This window comes from Coregonus clupeaformis, chromosome 17 (assembly GCF_020615455.1).
Source record: "Coregonus clupeaformis isolate EN_2021a chromosome 17, ASM2061545v1, whole genome shotgun sequence".
NCBI lineage: Eukaryota > Metazoa > Chordata > Actinopteri > Salmoniformes > Salmonidae > Coregonus > Coregonus clupeaformis.
Window position 1 is genome coordinate 22,401,969 of NC_059208.1, and position 20,000 is coordinate 22,421,968.

Here is a 20,000-nt window from a genome sequence, read left to right on the forward strand (position 1 = left end):
GTGTTTATCGCTAATGATAAATAAACATGTTCGTTCATCACGCTGCGCCTTGGTCCTCCTCTCTTAACGACGATCTTGACAGAAGAACCCACCATACAAGGACCAAGCAGCGTGTCCAGGAGCAGGCAGCCTGGACGTGGGAGCAGATCTTAGACGGGCAAGGGCCATGGGCTAGGATTAAGGCCCTGGCGAGAGAGGAGCAGCGGCGTCAGCAGTGTCATCGTCGGACGGACGAGAGGCAACCCCAAAAAATTTTTTGGGGGGGGCACACGGCATGGGCGGCTGGGCAGCAGGAGGCTGCCACAGGGCGATTTGGAGAGGAGGCCACCGGGTTTGGGGGGCCAGAAGGCAGGTTGGCGGAGCCTGGATGGAGAGCAGAGCCAACTCCCCGTACTCAGGCATGGCAGCATGAGACTGGGCAGGTTCCGCGGTATGCGGAGCTGCGCACTGTGCCACGAGTGGTCCGACATAGTCCGGTACGTTCTGTGCGAGCACCCCGCACGTGTTGTGCGAAGGTGGGCATGCAGCCAGGACGGAGTGTGCCGGCTCAGCGCTCGTGGCCTCCAGTGCCTCTCCTCGGTCCCGGATATCCTGCGCCAGTGTCACGTGCTGTTATGCCAGTACGGGTACACAGCCCTGTACGTCCTGTGCTGATGCCTCACACAGAGTGTGTGAAGGTAGGCATTCAGCCAGGATGGGTTGTGGCAGCTCTTCACTCCAGGTCTCCTATCCGTCTCCACAGCCCGGTCCGGCCTGTCCCTGCTCCACGCACCAAGCCTACGGTGTGCGTCGCCAGCCCGGTCCGGCCTGTCCCTGCTCCACGCACCAAGCCTACGGTGTGCGTCGCCAGCCCGGTCCGGCCTGTCCCTGCTCCACGCACCAAGCCTACGGTGTGCGTCGCCAGCCCGGTCCGGCCTGTCCCTGCTCCACGCACCAAGCCTACGGTGTGAGTCGCCAGCCCGGTCCGGCCTGTCCCTGCTCCACGCACCAAGCCTACGGTGTGCGTCGCCAGCCCGTTCCGGCCTGTCCCTGCTCCTCGCACCAAGCCTACGGTGTGCGTCGCCAGCCCGGTCCGGCCTGTCCCTGCTCCACGCACCAAGCCTACGGTGTGCGTCGCCAGCCCGGTCCGGCCTGTCCCTGCTCCTCGCACCAAGCCTACGGGGTGCGTCGCCAGCCCGGTCCGGCCTGTCCCTGCTCCTCGCACCAAGCCTACGGTGTGCGTCGCCAGCCCGGTCCGGCCTGTCCCTGCTCCACGCACCAAGCCTACGGGGTGCGTCGCCAGCCCGGTCCGGCCTGTCCCTGCTCCACGCACCAAGCCTACGGTGTGCGTCGCCAGCCCGGTCCGGCCTGTCCCTGCTCCTCGCACCAAGCCTACGGTGTGCGCGCCAGCCCGGTCCGGCCTGTCCCTGCTCCACGCACCAAGCCTACGATGTGCGTCGCCAGCCCGGTCCGGCCTGTCCCTGCTCCTCGCACCAAGCCTACGGGGTGCGTCGCCAGCCGGTCCGGCCTGTCCCTGCTCCTCGCACCAAGCCTACGGTGTGCGTCGCCAGCCCGGTCCGGCCTGTCCCTGCTCCACGCACCAAGCCTACGGTGTGCGTCGCCAGCCCGGTCCGGCCTGTTCCTGCTCCTCGCACCAAGCCTACGGTGTGCGTCGCCAGCCCGGTCCGGCCTGTTCCTACTCCACGCACCAAGCCAGGGGTGCGCATCGTCAGCCCGGTCCGGCCTGTCCCTGCTCCTCGCACCAAGCCTACGGTGTGCGTCGCCAGCCCGGTCCGGCCTGTTCCTACTCCACGCACCAAGCCAGGGGTGCGCATCGTCAGCCCGGTCTGGCCCGTTCCTACTCCACGCACCAAGCCAGGGGTGCGAGTCGTCAGCCCGGTTCGGCCCGTTCCTACTCCACGCACCAAGCCAGGGGTGCGAGTCGTCAGCCCGGTCCGGCCCGTTCCGCTCCACGCACCAAGCCAGGGGTGCGCGTCGTCAGTCCAGCACAACCCGTGCCTGGGTCACCGGTGCCTGGTAAGGTACCGGTCAACTGCTCCACTACGGAGCTGAAGCTAACCGCTCCTGCTACGTCCAGTTCAGCTCCAGCCAGCGGGGCCAGACCGGACCAGGGGCGCTATGGGGGGGTTTATTGGAGGGTGGTGGGCAAGGCCGGAGCCAGAACCGCCGCCGAGGAGGAATGCCCACCCAGCCCTCCCCTGTTTTGCTCTAGTTGAGGCGCGGTCGCAGTCCGCGCCTTTAGGGGGGGGTACTGTAACACCCTGGCTCTGGGACTCTATATGTTGAGCCAGGGTGTGTTCTTTCATTGTGGTGTATTTCTATGTTGGGAGTTCTAGGTTGTTTATTTCTATGTTGGCCTGAGTGACTCCCAATCAGAGGCAACGAGTGTCAGCTGTGGCTGGTTGTCTCTGATTGGGAGCCATATTTAAACTGTCTGTTTTTCCCTTTGTGTTTGTGGGTTCTTGTTCCGTGTTGGTCTATGTTACCTAGGACGTTAGGAGTCGTTTGTTGTTTTTGTTTACTGTCCGTGTTTATCGCTAATGATAAATAAACATGTTCGTTCATCACGCTGCGCCTTGGTCCTCCTCTCTTAACGACGATCGTGACAATATATCTCTACATAACAATATTAAATGTGTGATTTGGCTATATATCTCTACATAACAATATTAAATGTGTGATTTGGCTATATATCTCTACATAACAATATTAAACGTGTGATTTGGCTATATTTCTCTACATAACAATATTAAACGTGTGATTTGGCTATATATCTCTACATAACAATATTAAACATGTGATTTGGCTATATATCTCTACATAACAATATTAAACGTGTGATTTGGCTATATATCACTACATAACAATATTAAACGTGTGATTTGGCTATATTTCTCTACATAACAATATTAAACGTGTGATTTGGCTATATATCTCTACATAACAATATTAAACATGTGATTTGGCTATATATCTCTACATAACAATATTAAACATGTGATTTGGCTATATATCTCTACATAACAATATTAAACATGTGATTTGGCTATATATCTCTACATAACAATATTAAACATGTGATTTGGCTGTATATCTCTACATAACAATATTAAACATGTGATTTGGCTATATATCTCTACATAACAATATTAAACATGTGATTTGGCTATATATCTCTACATAACAATATTAAACATGTGATTTGGCTATATATCTCTACATAACAATATTAAATGTGTGATTTGGCTATATATCACTACAGTATTCTCCTGTTTGACCCTAATGTGGTATGGCTGGTATCTATCTAAATCCACCTGTATCTGTCTGTCTATAACTTCACTACACACTACACATGTTAATCACCACAGTATTTTCACTACACATCTTAATCAACACAGTATTTTCACTACACATGTTAATCACCACAGTATATTCACTACACATGTTGATCACCACAGTAATTTCACTACACATGTTAATCACCACAGTATCTTCACTACACATGTTGATCACAACAGTATTTTCACTACACATGTTAATCACCACAGTATCTTCACTACACATGTTAATCACCACAGTATCTTCACTACACATGTTAATCACCACAGTATCTTCACTACACATGTTAATCACCACAGTATTTTCATTACACACTGCACATGTTAATCACCTGTGGTGATCAACGCGACATTTTCACTACACATGTTGATCATCACAGTATCTTCACTACACATGTTAATCACCACAGTATCTTCACTACACATTTTGATCACCACAGTATCTTCACTACACATGTTAATCACCACAGTATCTTCACTACACATTTTGATCACCACAGTATCCTCTAGTCAACACTTATTACAGTCACTGTAAAGGTTGAGGAGGAGGAGGAGGTAAAGCTTAGGATGCGTCCCTAATGGCACCCTGTTCCAGAGCAGAGTAGCTGATGGGACGTGTCATGCTCCTCCAGGACTAGGGGAGATTCACAGAGCAGAGTAGCTGATGGGACCTGTCAGGCTCCTCCAGGACTAGGGGAGATTCACAGAGCAGAGTAGCTGATGGGACCTGTCAGGCTCCTCCAGGACTAGGGGAGATTCACAGAGCAGAGTAGCTGATGGGACCTCTCAGGATCCTCCAGGACTAGGGGAGATTCACAGAGCAGAGTAGCTGATGGGACCTGTCAGGCTCCTCCAGGACTAGGGGAGATTCACAGAGCAGAGTAGCTGATGGGACCTCTCAGGATCCTCCAGGACTAGGGGAGATTCACAGAGCAGAGTAGCTGATGGGACCTCTCAGGATCCTCCAGGACTAGGGGAGATTCACAGAGCAGAGTAGCTGATGGGACCTGTCAGGATCCTCCAGGACTAGGGGAGATTCACAGAGCAGAGTAGCTGATGGGACCTGTCAGGCTCCTCCAGGACTAGGGGAGATTCACATAGCAGAGTAGCTGATGTGACCTGTCAGGATCCTCCAGGACTAGGGGAGATTCACAGAGCAGAGTAGCTGATGGGACCTGTCAGGCTCCTCCAGGACTAGGGGAGATTCACATAGCAGAGTAGCTGATGGGACCTAGTACATGTATTCTGGAGGCAGTGGCTTAGACCGCTAGACCACCTCAGGCCACCTGGGTTAGATGGTTAGACAGCTGTCAGCTGAGAACAGTAGAGGAAACCAACCGTGAAACATCTCCTCCTCCTCCTCCCCCTCGTCCCCCTCCTCCTCCACCTCCTCCTCCCCCTCCTCCTCCACCTCTTCCTCCTCCTCCACCTCCTCCTCCACCTCCTCCTCCACTTCCTCCCCCACCTCCTCTGCCTCCTCCACCTGCTCCTCCTCCTCCCCAATGTGTTGTTTTAGGTTGAGACTTCAAAGCATGAGCAACAGAATAAGCTGAGTGGTAATATTTTTTCTGGCTGGAGGACTGAACAGAAGAGTTTTTAAGTCAGTCAGATTAGTTTGGGCTTTAGTTTGGCTTCAGATTGATTTGTGGTGTTGTTGAGACAAGTCTGTTATGTAGAAGTTATTGTTCAAAGGTTCTCTTTGAAGACCTGGTGGTTATGGTTGGTGAGGCTCATTAATTGCTGTTCAAGCGAATGTTGAGGAAGAACAAAGTTGTTTTTAGGTAAAGGCAATTAGGACAGTCACTCGTGTAATTTCTTACGTCTTGTTTAGGCCTATACTCTAAAAAGCATTTTTGATTGAGCTTCTCCATTGAGCATGCTTTTTAGTCCAAAACTAGACTTAATCCATGTCTGGGAAGGTCATTCCACTATGAATGATTGTTGCTCTGTCGCTGGTCCAGTAAAGATAAAAGGTTTGTAGGGTTCTGAGATAATGTAGCTAAGAACAGGATATTGTAGTCTGAAGTGTCCTTGTGGTTGTCAGCTTATCAAGTGGACAGCTTCCTCTCACTGGAGTGTGATAGAGTCTGACCAAAACACTGCCGTCATAAGACAGGCTATCTTTTATATTAATTTAGCCTGGGTCTTGGTCTTCAGTAACTACAGACCAGCCTGGATCTTCAGTAACTACAGACCAGCCTGGGTCTTCAGTAGCTACAGACCAGCCTGGGTCTTGGTCTTCAGTAACTACAGACCAGCCTGGATCTTCAGTAACTACAGACCAGCCTGGGTCTTCAGTAGCTACAGACCAGCCTGGGTCTTGGTCTTCAGTAACTACAGACCAGCCTGGGTATTCAGTAATTACAGACCAGCCTGGGTCTTCAGTAACTACAGACCAGTCTGGATCTTCAGTAACTACAGACCAGCCTGGGTCTTCAGTAGCTACAGACCAGCCTGGGTCTTGGTCTTCAGTAACTACAGACCAGCCCGGGTATTCTTTTTTTGTTGTTGTTTTACTCTTACTTTTTTTGTTTAAAATAAATGCACTGTTGGTTAAGGGCTGTAAGTAAGCATTTCACTGTAATGTCTGCACCTGTTGTATTCGGCGCATGTGACCAATAAAATTTGATTTGATTTGATTTTGATTTGATTTGATTCAGTAATTACAGACCAGCCTGGGTCTTCAGTAACTACAGACCAGCCTAGGTCTTGGTCTTCAGTAACTACAGACCAGCCTGGGTCTTCAGTAGCTACAGACCAGCCTGGGTCTTCAGTAACTACAGATCCGCCTGGGTCTTGGTTTTCAGTAACTACAGACCTGCCTGGGTCTTGGCTTTCAGTAACTACAGACCAGCCTGGGTCTTGGTCTTCAGTAACTACAGACCAGCCTGGGTCTTGGTCTTCAGTAACTACAGACCAGCCTGGGTCTTCAGTAACTACAGATCCGCCTGGGTCTTGGTTTTCAGTAACTACAGACCTGCCTGGGTCTTGGTTTTCAGTAACTACAGACCAGCCTGGGTCTTGGTCTTCAGTAACTACAGACCAGCCTGGGTCTTCAGTAACTACAGACCAGCCTGGGTCTTGGTCTTCAGTAACTACAGACCAGCCTGGGTCTTCAGTAACTACAGACCAGCCTGGGTCTTCAGTAACTACAGACCAGCCTGGGTCTTCAGTAAGTACAGACCAGCCTGGGTCTTCAGTAACTACAGACCAGCCTGGGTCTTCAGTAACTACAGACCAGCCTGGGTGCCAGTAGTATGTTTCTGCTCTCTTGGAGTTGACAAGAGAACAAACAGATCTGGGATCAGGCTAGCTACAGAGGAGTGTGCCATGCACTGTAAAAAGGTACTGAATTGTAAAAGAGTAAAATGTAAAAGGTAATGTTAGGAATGTTTTGATATCCTTTCTACCAATTATCCCACATTTACTATTTTATTGTAGACTGTAAAAGCTATCTGAAGCCAGTTTACCAGATGACTGTTTTTTGTGTCCCAAATGGCACTTCCTTTTTAACCCCATAGGACTCTGGTTAATAGTAGCACATTAAATAGGGTATAGGGTGTGATTTGGAACAGAGCCTGTGAGTGTGATCTGAGGGAGTCAGTCTGTGCTGTTACTCCACTTTGCCTCCTCCTGCCACCTGTGCTGCTGCCGCGTGGGGAAGACAGTGTCTTTTGTGTTAGCAGAGGCCGGGGCTGAGTCGTCCCCACAACAGGGGGTGGAGGTACATGTAGGGGTCACGACAGGTGGTTCCTACACTTCCTGAGGGTGTGTAGTAAAATACATGGGAGTGTGTGTGTGTGTCTCTGTGTGTGTCTGTGTGTGTGTGTAGCGGCTGTTCTAGGAACAGCTAGGGCTAGGTCCCCCCTTACCTCCGGACGGTGTCTGTTCACAAAGTCACTAGAGATAGTCAGTTCACTACTTCTGTATGTAACAGACTGGGGAGTTTGATATACATTGCATTTATTGTACGATATTTGCTTCATTGAGAGGTTATCCCTAATGAGTAAAGACCGTGAAATTATCCTGAATGTAAAAACACTTTGGAATAGTTGAATGTAGACTAAGTTGGTCCTACCTTTCTGCACCCATTATCAACATGTGGTTAGAAAACACCCCAAAGTAGAGGTTAGTGTGTGTGTGCTTGTGTGTATAGCTGTGTGTGTGTGTGTGCTTGTGTGTATAGCTGTGTGTGTGTTTGTTCACGAGGTCATCAATCTAGAGATCTCGATGCCCAAAATACATGACACCACCATGGGTGATAACATGACACCACCATGGGTGATAACATGACAGCACCATGGGTGATAAACATGCCACCACCATGGGTGAGAAAGAGAAGAGACCCAACTAGAGTCATGTCTGAGACCGGGGAATACGTCTCTGTCTGCCTCCCAAATGGCACACCATTCCCTATCTACTGCACTACTTTTGGACAACCAGGACCCATAGGTCAAAAGTCTGGTGAAAAATACTGTACTATATAGGGAATAGGGTGCTATTTGGGATGTAGTCCTTGACTTCTTCTGTGGTATCTTATCAAAGACTGCTGGGTTAGATGTGCAACACTCCCACTAATGTATGGGTGACTCCCAGGTTCCCTGGTGGGGGATGGGAGGGATAGGAGGGGGTAGGAGGAAGGGGAGAGGGGGTAGGAAGGGGGTAGGAGGGGGTAGGAGGGAGGGGAGAGGGGGTAGGAAGGGGGGTAGGAGGGGTAGGAGGGAGGGGAGTAAGAGGGGGTAGGAGGGGGAGTAAGAGGAAGGGAGAGGGGGTAGGAAGGGGGGGTAGGAGGGAGGGGGTAGGAGGGAGGGGAGAGGAGGTAGGAAGGGTAGTAGGGGGTAAAAGGGAGGAGAGAGGGGGTAGGAGGGAGGGGAGAGGGGGTAGGGGGGAGGGTAGAGGGAGTAGGAGGGAGGGTAGAGGGGGTAGGAAGGAGGGTAAAGGCCAGAGGAGTTCTGCGTGTTGTGTGTTCTCAAGGCCATCTGAGGAGAGTGAGAGAGAGAGAGAGAGAGAGAGAGAGAGAGAGAGAGAGAGAGAGAGAGAGAGAGAGAGAGAGAGAGAGAGCTCAGTGAGAGTCTCTGCACTGTACACTGCAGACACTGCAGCCTACTGCTGCCATAGGGATCTGTTATTCAAGACTTGACCTGTAAGTACAAGCAAGTTATTACTCTTGTATTATTGTATACTAGTGTATATTTGCTGTTGATTTCATCATGCCTACTGTACGTTGAATTATACAAAGGAGGCTTTTTGGTTTTAGAGGGATTCCTGGAAACCGGTACAGTTAGTATATTGTGGTTTCATGAAAAAGGAAGCTGTGTAGCGTGTGATGTATGGTGTTCATATACATTGAGTCAGAGAGTGGCTCTACTCTACTCTATTCTCATGTGTTATTTGAGTGGAGAAGCAGAATGTGTCTGTTGAGACGCTGTTAAGACAAAGGCTCTGGTCTGGTCTGGGTTTCTTCAGCTGTTGGCTTCAAATCCCACCATCTACTGGCCACAATTACACTCTTATGGTTCTGACCAGGGAGATCTGTTCCTGTCTCCCCTGACTGAGTCGTTCACACTACTGAGATGTAACTCATTTATTCACTTCTTATGGTCTGGGGAGATTTTCATGGTCACTGTGTTTTCCCTTCTGCTTTGTTTGCTCTTTGGGGTTCAGGCCGGGTCTCTGTAAAGTCTGTGTGACAATGGCAGTTGGGTGGCCGGGTGGTACACTGTGGGGCTAATAACTGAGGTGGGACCGAGGTGTCACATTCCACAGCTGGGTGTGTGTGTGTGTTTGTGTGTGTGTGTGTGTGTGTGTGTGTGTGTGTGTGTGTGTGTGTATGTGTGTGTGTGTATGTGTGTGTGTGTGTGTCTGTGTGTGTGTGTGTTTGTATGTGTGTATGTGTTTGTGTGTGTGTGTGTATTTTGTGTGTGTGTGTGTATTTTGTGTGTGTGTGTGTATGTGTATGTGTGTTTGTGTGTGTGTGTTTGCGTGTGTCTGTGTGTGTGTCTGTGTGTGTGTGTTTGTGTGTGTGTGTGTGTGCGTGTGCGTGTGTGTATGTGTGTGTGTATGTGTGTGTATGTATGTGTGTGTATGTGTGTGTGTGTATGTGTGTGTTTGTGTGTGTGTGTGTGTTTGTTGTGTGTGTGTGTGTGTGGGGCGGCAGGTAGCTTAGTGGTTAAGAGTGTAGTGCCAGTAACCGAAAGGTCGCTGGTTCTAATCCCCGAGCCGACTAGGTGAAAAATCTGTCGATGTGCCCTTGAGCAAGGCACTTAACCCTAATTGCTCCTGTAAGTCTCTCTGGATAAGAGCGTCTGCTAAATGACTAAAATGTAAATGTAAATGGTGTTTGTTGTGTATGTGTTTGTTGTGTGTGTGTTTGTGGATGTGTTTGTGGATGTGTGTGTGTATGTGTGTGTGTCTGTGTTTGCGTGTGTGTGCGTGTGCGCGCATGCGCCCGCGTGTGTGTGTGTGTGTATGGTGGACTAAATAGTAGCCACTTCACCACTAACTGACCCTAGAACACTTCCATGATCCTGTGAAGTAATGCAGTAGTGGGGTCTGTCTGTGTGTGTATGTGTATGTGTGTGTGTATCCGTGCGTTTGTATAGACCACTTGTAATTTACTGGAAAATAGAAAAAGCAACATTTAGCTACCAACGTATCTGATACTAAATAACCCAGTGTTGCCTTCCCCTACTGTAAGAATGGCTCTGTCAGAAGTTTTCCCTGTAGGACAGCTGTCAGCAGTTAACTTAAGTTATGATGATGATGATCAAGGTTAAGTCCTAAATGTCACCCTATTCCCTATGTAGTGCACTACTTTTAACCAAGGCCCATATGGTGCCATTTGGGACTGAGCCCAGGCTGTGTCTCTCTTGTCATCTGTGTAATTTGTCCCCAAGATAACTATCAGATCCTCTGCCCCCACCGGGACGCCCCAGATAACTATCAGATCCTCTGCCCCCACCGGGACGCCCCAGATAACTATCAGATCCTCTGGCCCCCCCACGGGACGGCACTATCTGTTGTTTCCCATCTCACAAATACTGTTTACCAGAAGCAGCCGGTGTAAATTAGGTTTATTTTGAGCAGCCCCTGGTGGAACTTCTAATGTTTGTTTTATAGGACAACAACACGTGTAGATTATACAGTGTGTGTACAGTGCCTTCGGAAAGTATTGAGACCCCTTGACTTTTTACAGGCTTTTTCTAAAATTGATGTAATAGTTTTTTCCCTCATCAATCTACACACAATACCCCATAATGACAAAGCAAAAACAGGTTTTTAGAAATGTTTGATAATTTATTACAAATAAAAAACGGAAATATGAGATTTACATAAGTATTCAGACCCTTTACTCAGTACTTTGTTGAAGCACCTTTGGCAGCGATTACAGCCTTGAGTCTTCTTGGGTATGACGCTACAAGCTTGGCACACCAGTATTTGGGGAGTTTCTCCCATTCTTCTCTGCAGATCCTCTCAAGCTCTGTCAGGTTGGATGGGGAGCGTTGCTGCACAGTTATTTTCACGTCTCTCCAGAGATGTTCGATCGGGTTCAAGTCGGGCTCTGGCTGGGCCACTCAAGGATATTCAGAGACTTGTCCCGAAGCCACTCCTGCGTTGTCTTGGCTGTGTGCTTAGGGTCGTTGTCCTGTTGGAAGGTGAACCTTCGCCCCAGTCTGAGGTCCTGAGCATTCTGGAGCAGGTTTTCATCACGAATCTCTCTGTACTTTTCTCCATTAATCTTTGCCTCGATCCTGACTAGTCTCCCAGTCCCTGCCGCTGAAAAACATCCCCAAAGCATGATGCTACCACCACCATGCTTCACCGTAGGGATGGTGCCAGGTTTCCTCCAGACGTGACGCTTGGCATTCAGACCAAAGAGTTCAATCTTGGTTTCATCAGACCAGAGAATCTTGTTTCTCATGGTCTGAGAGTCTTTAGGTGCCTTTTGGCAAACTCCAAGCGGGCTGTCATGTGCCTTTTACTGAGGAGTGGCTTCCGTCTGGCCACTCTACCATAAAGGCCTGATTGGTGGAGTGATGCAGAGATGGTTGTCCTTCTGGAAGGTTCTCCCATCTCCACAGAGGAACTCTAGAGCTCTGTCAGAGTGACCATCGGGTTCTTGGTCACCTCCCTGACCAAGGCCCTTCTCCCTCGATTGCTCAGTTTGGCCGGGCGGCCAGCTCTAGGAAGAGCCTTGGTGGTTCCAAACTTCTTCCATTTAAGAATGATGGAGGCCACTGTGTTCTTGGGGACCTTCAATGCTGCAGAAATGTTTTGGTACCCTTCCCCAGATCTGTGCTTCGACACAATCGTGTCTCGGAGCTCTACGGACAATTCCTTCAACCTCATGGCTTGGTTTTTGCTCTGACATGCACTGTTAACTGTGGGACGTTATATAGACAGGTGTGTGCCTTTCCAAATCATGTCCAATCAATTGAATTTACCACAGGTGGACTCCAATCAAGTTGTAGAAACATCTCAAGGTTGATCAATAGAAACAGGATGCACCTGAGCTCAATTTCAAGTCTAATAGCAAAGGGTCTAAATAATTATGTAAATAAGGTATTTCTGTTTTTTAAATTTGCTAAAGTTTCTAAAAAACTGTTTTCGCTTTGTCATTATGGGGTATTGTGTGTATTGCTGATGATTATTTATTTTTTAAATCCATTTTAGAATAAGGCTGTAACGTAACAAAATGTGGAAAAAGTCAAGGGGTCTGAATAGCACCTTTTAATCTCTCAGAATCTCTGCAGAAAGAAACCCAAACAGATTCTTCGAAAATATACAATATATAACTGATGTTAGTTTCTTTCATACCCTTTCATATCAAGAGTGACTTAGGATAACAATATAGCAACAATACTGATTTATATATATATCATTTATTTATTCAGGAGTTCACATCAAGATTAGCAAATATATTTCCCCAATGAGACCAGACTATATTATGAAAGCAATTAAATATATTATCTGTGTGTTGATGTTAGAGATTTATGTTTACTGTTTTGTCCTAGTGAATTAAAAGACAAGCTTCTCAATCAAACATAGCCTTTAAATATAGACAGAGTCTGTGTCCCAAATTCCCTTTATAGCTCACTACTCTGGTAGAGCCCTGGTCAAATGTAGCTCAGCATGTAGGGAATAGGGTGCCATTTGGGACTCAGTGGCTTCCCCTAGTGGCCAGAGGAGATAAGAGGCCAGTGGCCACACACACTCCTGGGACTCAAGGGGGAGATAGGGGGAGGAGGGGGGAGATAGGAGGAGGAGGAGGGGAGGGGGTGGGGGAGGAGGGGGGGATAGGGCGAGGAGGGGTGAGATGGGGGGAGGAGGGGGTGAGATAGGGGGAGGAGGGAGGAGGGGGAGGAGGTGGAGGAGGGGAGGATGGGGGAGATAGGGGCGGAGGGGGGAGATAGGGGGAGGAGGGGGGAATAGGGGGAGGAGGGGGGAGATAGGGGGAGGAGGGGGTGAGATAGGGGGGCGGATGTGGTTTGTTATTACGTGCTCAAAATAAATATCTGATGGAAAAAAGGGGAAGGGGACGGGAGTGAGGTCATAATTGTTTTCCGTTTTGGAGATAGCAGCAGTATGGTGAACATATGTTATTGTTTTCCGTTTTGGAGATAGCAGCAGTATGGTGAACATATGTTATTGATTTCCGTTTTGGAGATAGCAACAGTATGGTGAACATATGTTATTGTTTTCCATTTTGGAGATAGCAGCAGTATGGTGAACATATGTTATTGTTTTCCATTTTGGAGATAGCAGCAGTATGGTGAACATATGTTATTGTTTTCTGTTTTGGAGATAGCAGCAGTATGGTGAACATATGTTATTGTTTTCCATTTTGGAGATAGCAGCAGTATGGTGGACATATGTTATTGTTTTCCGTTTTGGAGATAGCAGCAGTATGGTGAACATATGTTATTGTTTTCCGTTTTGGAGATAGCAGCAGTATGGTGAACATATGTTATTGTTTTCCGTTTTGGAGATAGCAGCAGTATGGTGAACATATGTTATTGTTTTCCGTTTTGGAGATAGCAGCAGTATGGTGAACATATGTTATTGTTTTCCGTTTTGGAGATAGCAGCAGTATGGTGAACATATGTTATTGTCAGTTGGAGGAGACTTTGACGGAAACTTAAGTTAAGTTAATGGTTCAAGTTAAGTTAACGGTGGACAAGGACAGACAGTGTGTTGTCTTGTCTTGTCTGCTGTGAGTCAAAGTTGGTGCTGTCTAATGCAGTCTGAGAAGACTCCACACTACTCCAAATATATCCCAAGCTGATGACCCATCTCCACTAACCTCTATTTCACACAAACATCCCATTCGTACCACCTTCACAGCCTTTCCTGAACCAGGATTTCCTATGTTTAGGTTATGGATCAGTTGGGAACAGATTTAAAAGGCATAGTATGTACCTCTGACAGACTGTCAGTTGTCACATTCCATAAACACCAAAGACAAGCTTGCTGTGATGCCGTCTCTCTGTCTGCTGCGTTTCTTAGTGCTTTTAATGATGGCGGTGAGGTGATGATGTTGAGGTCAAGGACACAAACTGCTCTGTGAAACAGCAGCTGCATGTGTAGAGAAACGGATCATCTGAAGAGATTTTATTTGTCAGGTGGGTTTGATTAATCAAGTTAACTCGAAAACATATTTTTTTACTTGTCAGGTTGACTAAAAAAAGAATTGCTGACAACAACGTCACTTCTTGAGTGAAAGGCAGTAATGAAGTCTAATCTGTTTTGAACACGTCACATCTGTCTTCCTGAGCGGGGAGATGTCCTATATATGCCACTGGTGTGTCAGGGACAATTTAAGGATTAGGGCTTCCCCCCCTGAACAGATTTAAAGGAGCACCATTGTAGTGTCTGACCTGCAACCGCTGACCAATGCTATGCTGAAGTCTTCTTCTCTTTCTCTGACTGATGCTATGCTGAAGTCTTCTTCTCTTTCTCTGACTGATGCTATGCTGAAGTCTTCTTCTCTTTCTCTGACCGATGCTATGCTGAAGTCTTCTTCTCTTTCTCTGACCGATGCTATGCTGAAGTCTTCTTCTCTTTCTCTGACCGATGCTATGCTGAAGTCTTCTTCTCTTTCACTCCCCAACTCCTTCTGAAAAACAGCAGAATAAGCTGAAACCCTGGTCCATGTGTTAGGACAAAGACCCCATAGGGGAGAGGGGGGCTGTTGGGGGTCAGGGAAGGGGACATTGATGGTCTGAGTTGTACCCCTGCTGGGCAGTGAAGCGAAGAGAGAGGGAGGTGGAGAGGGGGGTATTGTTGTTCTGGTCAGGTCAGGTTGTGTGTTTTCTGAATGGCCAAGGGAAGTTGCATTGGTATGCATAAATCCAGCCGGGAGAGAGAGCAAGAGAGAGGCTTCAGTGGCAGAGTAGCAAAGGGGAGGGGGTGCTTTTGTTGAGGGAGGGGAGGAGGGAGGGGTGTAGCGGGGAACTGAGCTCGCTGCCTCTCTCACGCTTCCACTGGAGTTTAGTCTAACACTGGCTGCCCTGCACTACAGGAGAGGGAACGAGAGAGAGAGAGAGAGAGAGAGAGAGAGAGAGAGAGAGAGAGAGAGAGAGAGAGAGAGAGAGAGGGGGGGACAGAGAGAGGGACAGAGAGAGAGAGGGACAGAGAGAGAGAGAGGGACAGAGAGAGGGACAGAGAGAGAGAGAGAGGGACAGAGAGAGGGACAGAGAGAGGGACAGAGAGAGAGAGGGACAGAGAGAGAGAGAGAGAGGGACAGAGAGAGGGACAGAGAGAGGGACAGCGAGAGGGATGGAAAGAGGGACAGTAGAGGGGTGAAACTGGCGTGTCTCTGGACATGCCAGTCCTACAGCAATGACTCATCCGTCACCCACTGGACTTACACTGGATTTTATCTTTGGTGCTTGATGTGGCTTTTCTTCTTACCTAAATGTTGTCACTGGACAAAATGCACTCCCGAGCCAAGTCCAGGAGCTGTGACAACTACCTGAGCATTAAGGTAAGAAGACTTGGAGAATGGTCATCTAAAGTCACATGTGTTTTATTTTCTGGTGTTATTGAATTAAGACTAAACCTGGTATCCTAAAGTGAAGTTTAAATCCTGTTAGTAAGTTAATGTTAATGTCACAATTCAGTTCTGACCTGTGGGTTCTCTAAAACAGCTTGTGTTTCATGCAAATAATTGACTTAACAGACTGGTACATGGACCTCTGGAGATTTACAACAGCTTTCAGACTTTTGACTTTATTCAATTCAGTTGATTGTTCCTGCAAACTGGCTTTCATATCCTCACTTACTTTCCAGTAGATTATTTATTGTCTTCAGTATAGGTGAGCTACATGTCTGTTGTCTGGCTGTCTGTCTGTAGACGCTGCCCCAAACAGTCAGAAAAGTGTGCTTTACTTCACAGATATCTAAGCAGCTGATATTTTAGTGTCTGAGTGTGTCTGAGTGTTTGTGTGTGTGTGTGTGTGTGTGTGTGTGTGTGTCTGAGTGTGTGTGTGTGTGTGTGTGTGTGTGTGTGTGTGTGTGTGTGTGTGTGTGTCTGTGTGCGTGTGTCTGTGTGTGTGTGTGTGTGTCTGTGTGTATGTCTGTGTCTGTGTGCGTGTGTCTGTGTGTGTCTGTGTCTGTGTGTGTGTGTATGTGTGTGTCTGTGTCTGTGTGTGTGTGTGTGTGTGTGAAGGTTTTTCTGTCCTGGTCTGTAACCTAAGCAGCCAGCTGCAGTATAGACTCTGAGGGCAGAGTAACCTGACAGTAACCTGACAGTAACCTGACAGTAACCAGACAGTAATCTGACACTAACCTGACACTAACCTGACACTAACCTGACACTAACCTGACAGTAACCTGACACTAACCTGACACTAACCTGACAGTAACCTGACAGTAACCTGACAGTGACCTGACACTAACCTGACAGTAACCTGACAGTAACCTGACACTAACCTGACAGTAACCTGACAATGACCTGACAGTAACCTGACAATGACCTGACAGTAACCTGACACTAACCTGACAGTAACCTGACAGTAACCTGACACTAACCTGACAGTAACCTGACACTAACCTGACACTAACCTGACAGTGACCTGACAGTAACCTGACAGTGACCTGACAGTAACCTGACAGTGACCTGACAGTAACCTGACAGTGACCTGACAGTAACCTGACAGTAACCTGACAGTGACCTGACATATAGAGATCTATTACGGTATCTGCTTGATGTCTTGATACAATTGAAGTCGGAAGTTTACATACACTTAGGTTGGAGTCATTAAAACTTGTTTTTCAACCACTCCACAAATGTCTGGTTAACAAACTATAGTTTTGGCAAGTCGGTTAGGACATCTACTTTGTGCATGACACACGTAATTCTTCCAACAATTGTTTACAGACAGATTATTTAACTTGTAATTCACTGTATCACAATTCCAGTGGGTCAGAAGTTTACATACACTAAGTTGACTGTGCCTTTAAACAGCTTGGAAAATTCCAGAAAATGATGTCATGGCTTTAGAATCTTCAGATAGGTTAATTGACATCATTTGAGTCAAATGGAGGTGTACCTGTGTATGTATTTCAAGGCCTACCTTCAAACTCAGTGCCTCTTTGCTTGACATCATGGGAAAATCAAAAGAAATCAGCCAAGACCTCAGAAAAGAAATTGTAGACCTCCACAAGTCTGGTTCATCCTTGGGAGCAATTTTCAAACGCCTGAAGGTACCATGTTCATCTATACAAACAATAGTACGCAAGTATAAACACCATGGGACCACGCAGCCTTCATACCGCTCAGGAAGGAGACGCGTTCTGTCTCCTAGAGATGAACGTACTTTGGGGCGAAAAGTGCAAATCAATCCCAGAACGACAGCAAAGGACCTTGTGAAGATGCTGGAGGAAAGAGGTACAAAAGTATCTATATCCACAGTAAAACGAGTCCTATATCGACATAACCTGAAAGGCCGCTCAACAAGGAAGAAGCCACTGCTCCAAAACCGCCATAAAAAAGCCAGACTACGGTTTGCAACTGCACATGGGGACAATGATCGTACTTTTTGGAGAATGTCTGATGAAACAAAAATAGAACTGTTTGGCCATAATGACCATCGGTATGTTTGGAGGAAAAAGGGGGGCTGCTTGCAAGCCGAAGAACACCATCCCAACCGTGAAGCACGGGGGTGGCAGCATCATGCTGTGGGGGTGCTTTGCTGCAGGAGGGACTGGTGCACTTCACAAAATAGATGGCATCATGAGGAAGGAAAATTATGTGGATATATTGAAGCAACATCTCAAGACATCAGTCAGGAAGTTAAAGCTTGGTCGCAAATGGGTCTTCCAAATGGACAATGACCCCAAGCATAACTCCAAAGTTGTGGCAAAATGGCTTAAGGACAACAAAGTCAAGGTATTGGAGTGGCCATCACAAAGCCCTGACCTCAATCCTATAGAAAATGTGTGGGCAGAACTGAAAAAGCGTGTGCGAGCAAGGAGGCCTACAAACCTGACTCAGTTACACCAGCTCTGTCAGGAGGAATGGACTAAAATTCACCCAACTTATTGTGGGAAGCTTGTGGAAGGCTACCCGAAATGTTTGACCCAAGTTAAACAATGTAAAGGCAATGCTACCAAATAATAATTGAGTGTATGTAAACTTCTGACCCACTGGGAATGTGATGAAATAAATAAAAGCTGAAATAAATAATTCTCTCTACTATTATTCTGACATTTCACATTCTTAAAATAAAGTGGTGATCCTAACTGACCTAAGTCAGGGAATTTTTACTATGATTAAATGTCAGGAATTGTGAAAAACTGAGTTTAAATGTATTTGGCTAAGGTATATGTAAACTTCCGACTTCAACTGTATGTAGGCTTATATCTTACATTCTTCACACTATTCAAGTCGATTTTTAGAAATAATTGAATGCAAGTTTGTTTCTGAATGTTGTTTTTGTAGCTGTGTTTATGACTTGATGGGGTTGGAATTCTGGCAGGTGTGCAGTTATAGACTGACCATCTCTCTCTCTCTCAATTTCAATTTAAGGGCTTTATTGGCATGGGAAACGTATGTTAACATTGCCAAATTAAGTGAAGTAGATAGTAAACAAAAGTGAAATAAACAATAAAAATTAACAGTAAACATTACACTCAGAAGTTCCAAAAGAATAAAGACATTTCAAATGTAATATTATGTATATATACAGTGTTGTAACAATGTGCAAATAGTTAAAGTACAAATGGGAAAATAAATCAACATAAATATGGGTTGTATTTACAGTGGTGTTTGTTCTTCACTGGTTGCCCTTTTCTTGTGGCAACAGGTCACAAATCTTGCTGCTGTGATGGCACACTGTGGTATTTCACCCAATAGATATGGGAGTTGATCAAAATTGGGTTTGTTTTTCGAATTCTTTGTGGATCTCTGTAATCTGAGGGAAATTAGTGGCTCTAATATGGTCATACATTTGGCAGGAGGTTAGGAAGTGCATCTCAGTTTCCACCTCATTTTGTGGGCAGTGTGCACATAGCCTGTCTTCTCTTGAGAGCCAGGTCTGCCTACAGCGGCCTTTCTCAATAGCAAGGCTATGCTCACTGAGTCTGTACATAGTCAAAGCTTTCCTTAAGTTTGGGTCAGTCACAGTGGTCAGGTATTCTGCCGCTGTGTACTCTCTCTGTTTAGGGCCAAGTAGCATTCTAGTTTGCTCTGTTTTTTTCTTAATTCTTTCCAATGTGTCAAGTAATTATCTTTTTGTTTTCTCAGGATTTGGTTGGGTCTAATTGTGTTGCTGTCCTGGGGCTCGGTGGGGTCCTGGGGCTCTGTGGGGTCTGTTTGTGTTTGTGAACAGAGCCCCAGGACCAGCTTACTTAGGGGACTCTTCTCCAAGTTCATCTCTCTGTAGGTGATGGCTTTGTTATGGAAGGTTTGGGAATCGCTTCCTTTTAAGTGGTTATAGAATTTAACGGCTCTTTTCTGGATTTTGATAATTAGTGGGTATCGGCCTAATTCTGCTCTGCATGCATTATTTAGTGTTTTTCGTTGTACACAGAGGATATTTTTGCAGAATTCTGCATGCAGAGTCTCAATTTGGTGTTTTTCCCATTTTGTGAATTTTTGGTTGGTGAGCGGACCCCAGAACTCACAACCATAAAGGGCAATGGGTTCTATAACTGATTTAAGTATTTTTAGCCAGATCCTAATTGGTATGTCGAATTTTATGTTCCTTTTGATGGCATAGAAGGCCCTTCTTGCCTTGTCTCTCAGATCATTCACAGCTTTGTGGAAGTTACCTGTGGCCCTGATGTTTAGGACGAGGTATGTATAGTTTTTTGTGTTCTCTAGGGCAATGGTGTCTAGATGGAATTTGTATTTGTGGTCCTGGAAACTGGACCTTTTTTGGAACACCATTATTTTTGTCTTACTGAGATTTACTGTCAGGGCCCAGGTCTGACAGAATATGTGCAGAAGATCTAGGTGCTGCTGTAGGCCCTCCTTGGTTGGTGACAGAAGCACCAGATCATCAGCAAACAGTAGACATTTTACTTCAGATTCTAGTAGGGTGAGGCCGGGTGCTGCAGACTGTTCTAGTGCCCTTGCCAATTCGTTGATATATATGTTGAAGAGGGTGGGGCTTAAACTGCATCCCTGTCTCACCCCACGGCCCTGTGGAAAGAAAT

General features: G+C 46.9%; 1 protein-coding gene across 5 annotated transcripts in view; it reads left to right on the top strand.

The window, feature by feature from the left end:
• The first annotated feature begins 15,096 nt into the window (after positions 1-15,096).
• The window catches only part of LOC121542601 (pleckstrin homology domain-containing family G member 4B), a 71,152-nt gene continuing 66,248 nt past the window's right edge, over positions 15,097-20,000 (top strand). For all 5 annotated transcript variants that reach the window (XM_041852024.2, XM_041852027.2, XM_041852026.2 and 2 more), the window contains exon 1: positions 15,097-15,324. In XM_041852024.2, the coding sequence (XP_041707958.2) occupies positions 15,256-15,324 (69 nt within the window). In that variant the 5' untranslated portion in view covers positions 15,097-15,255. The remainder of the gene's footprint in view (positions 15,325-20,000) is intronic.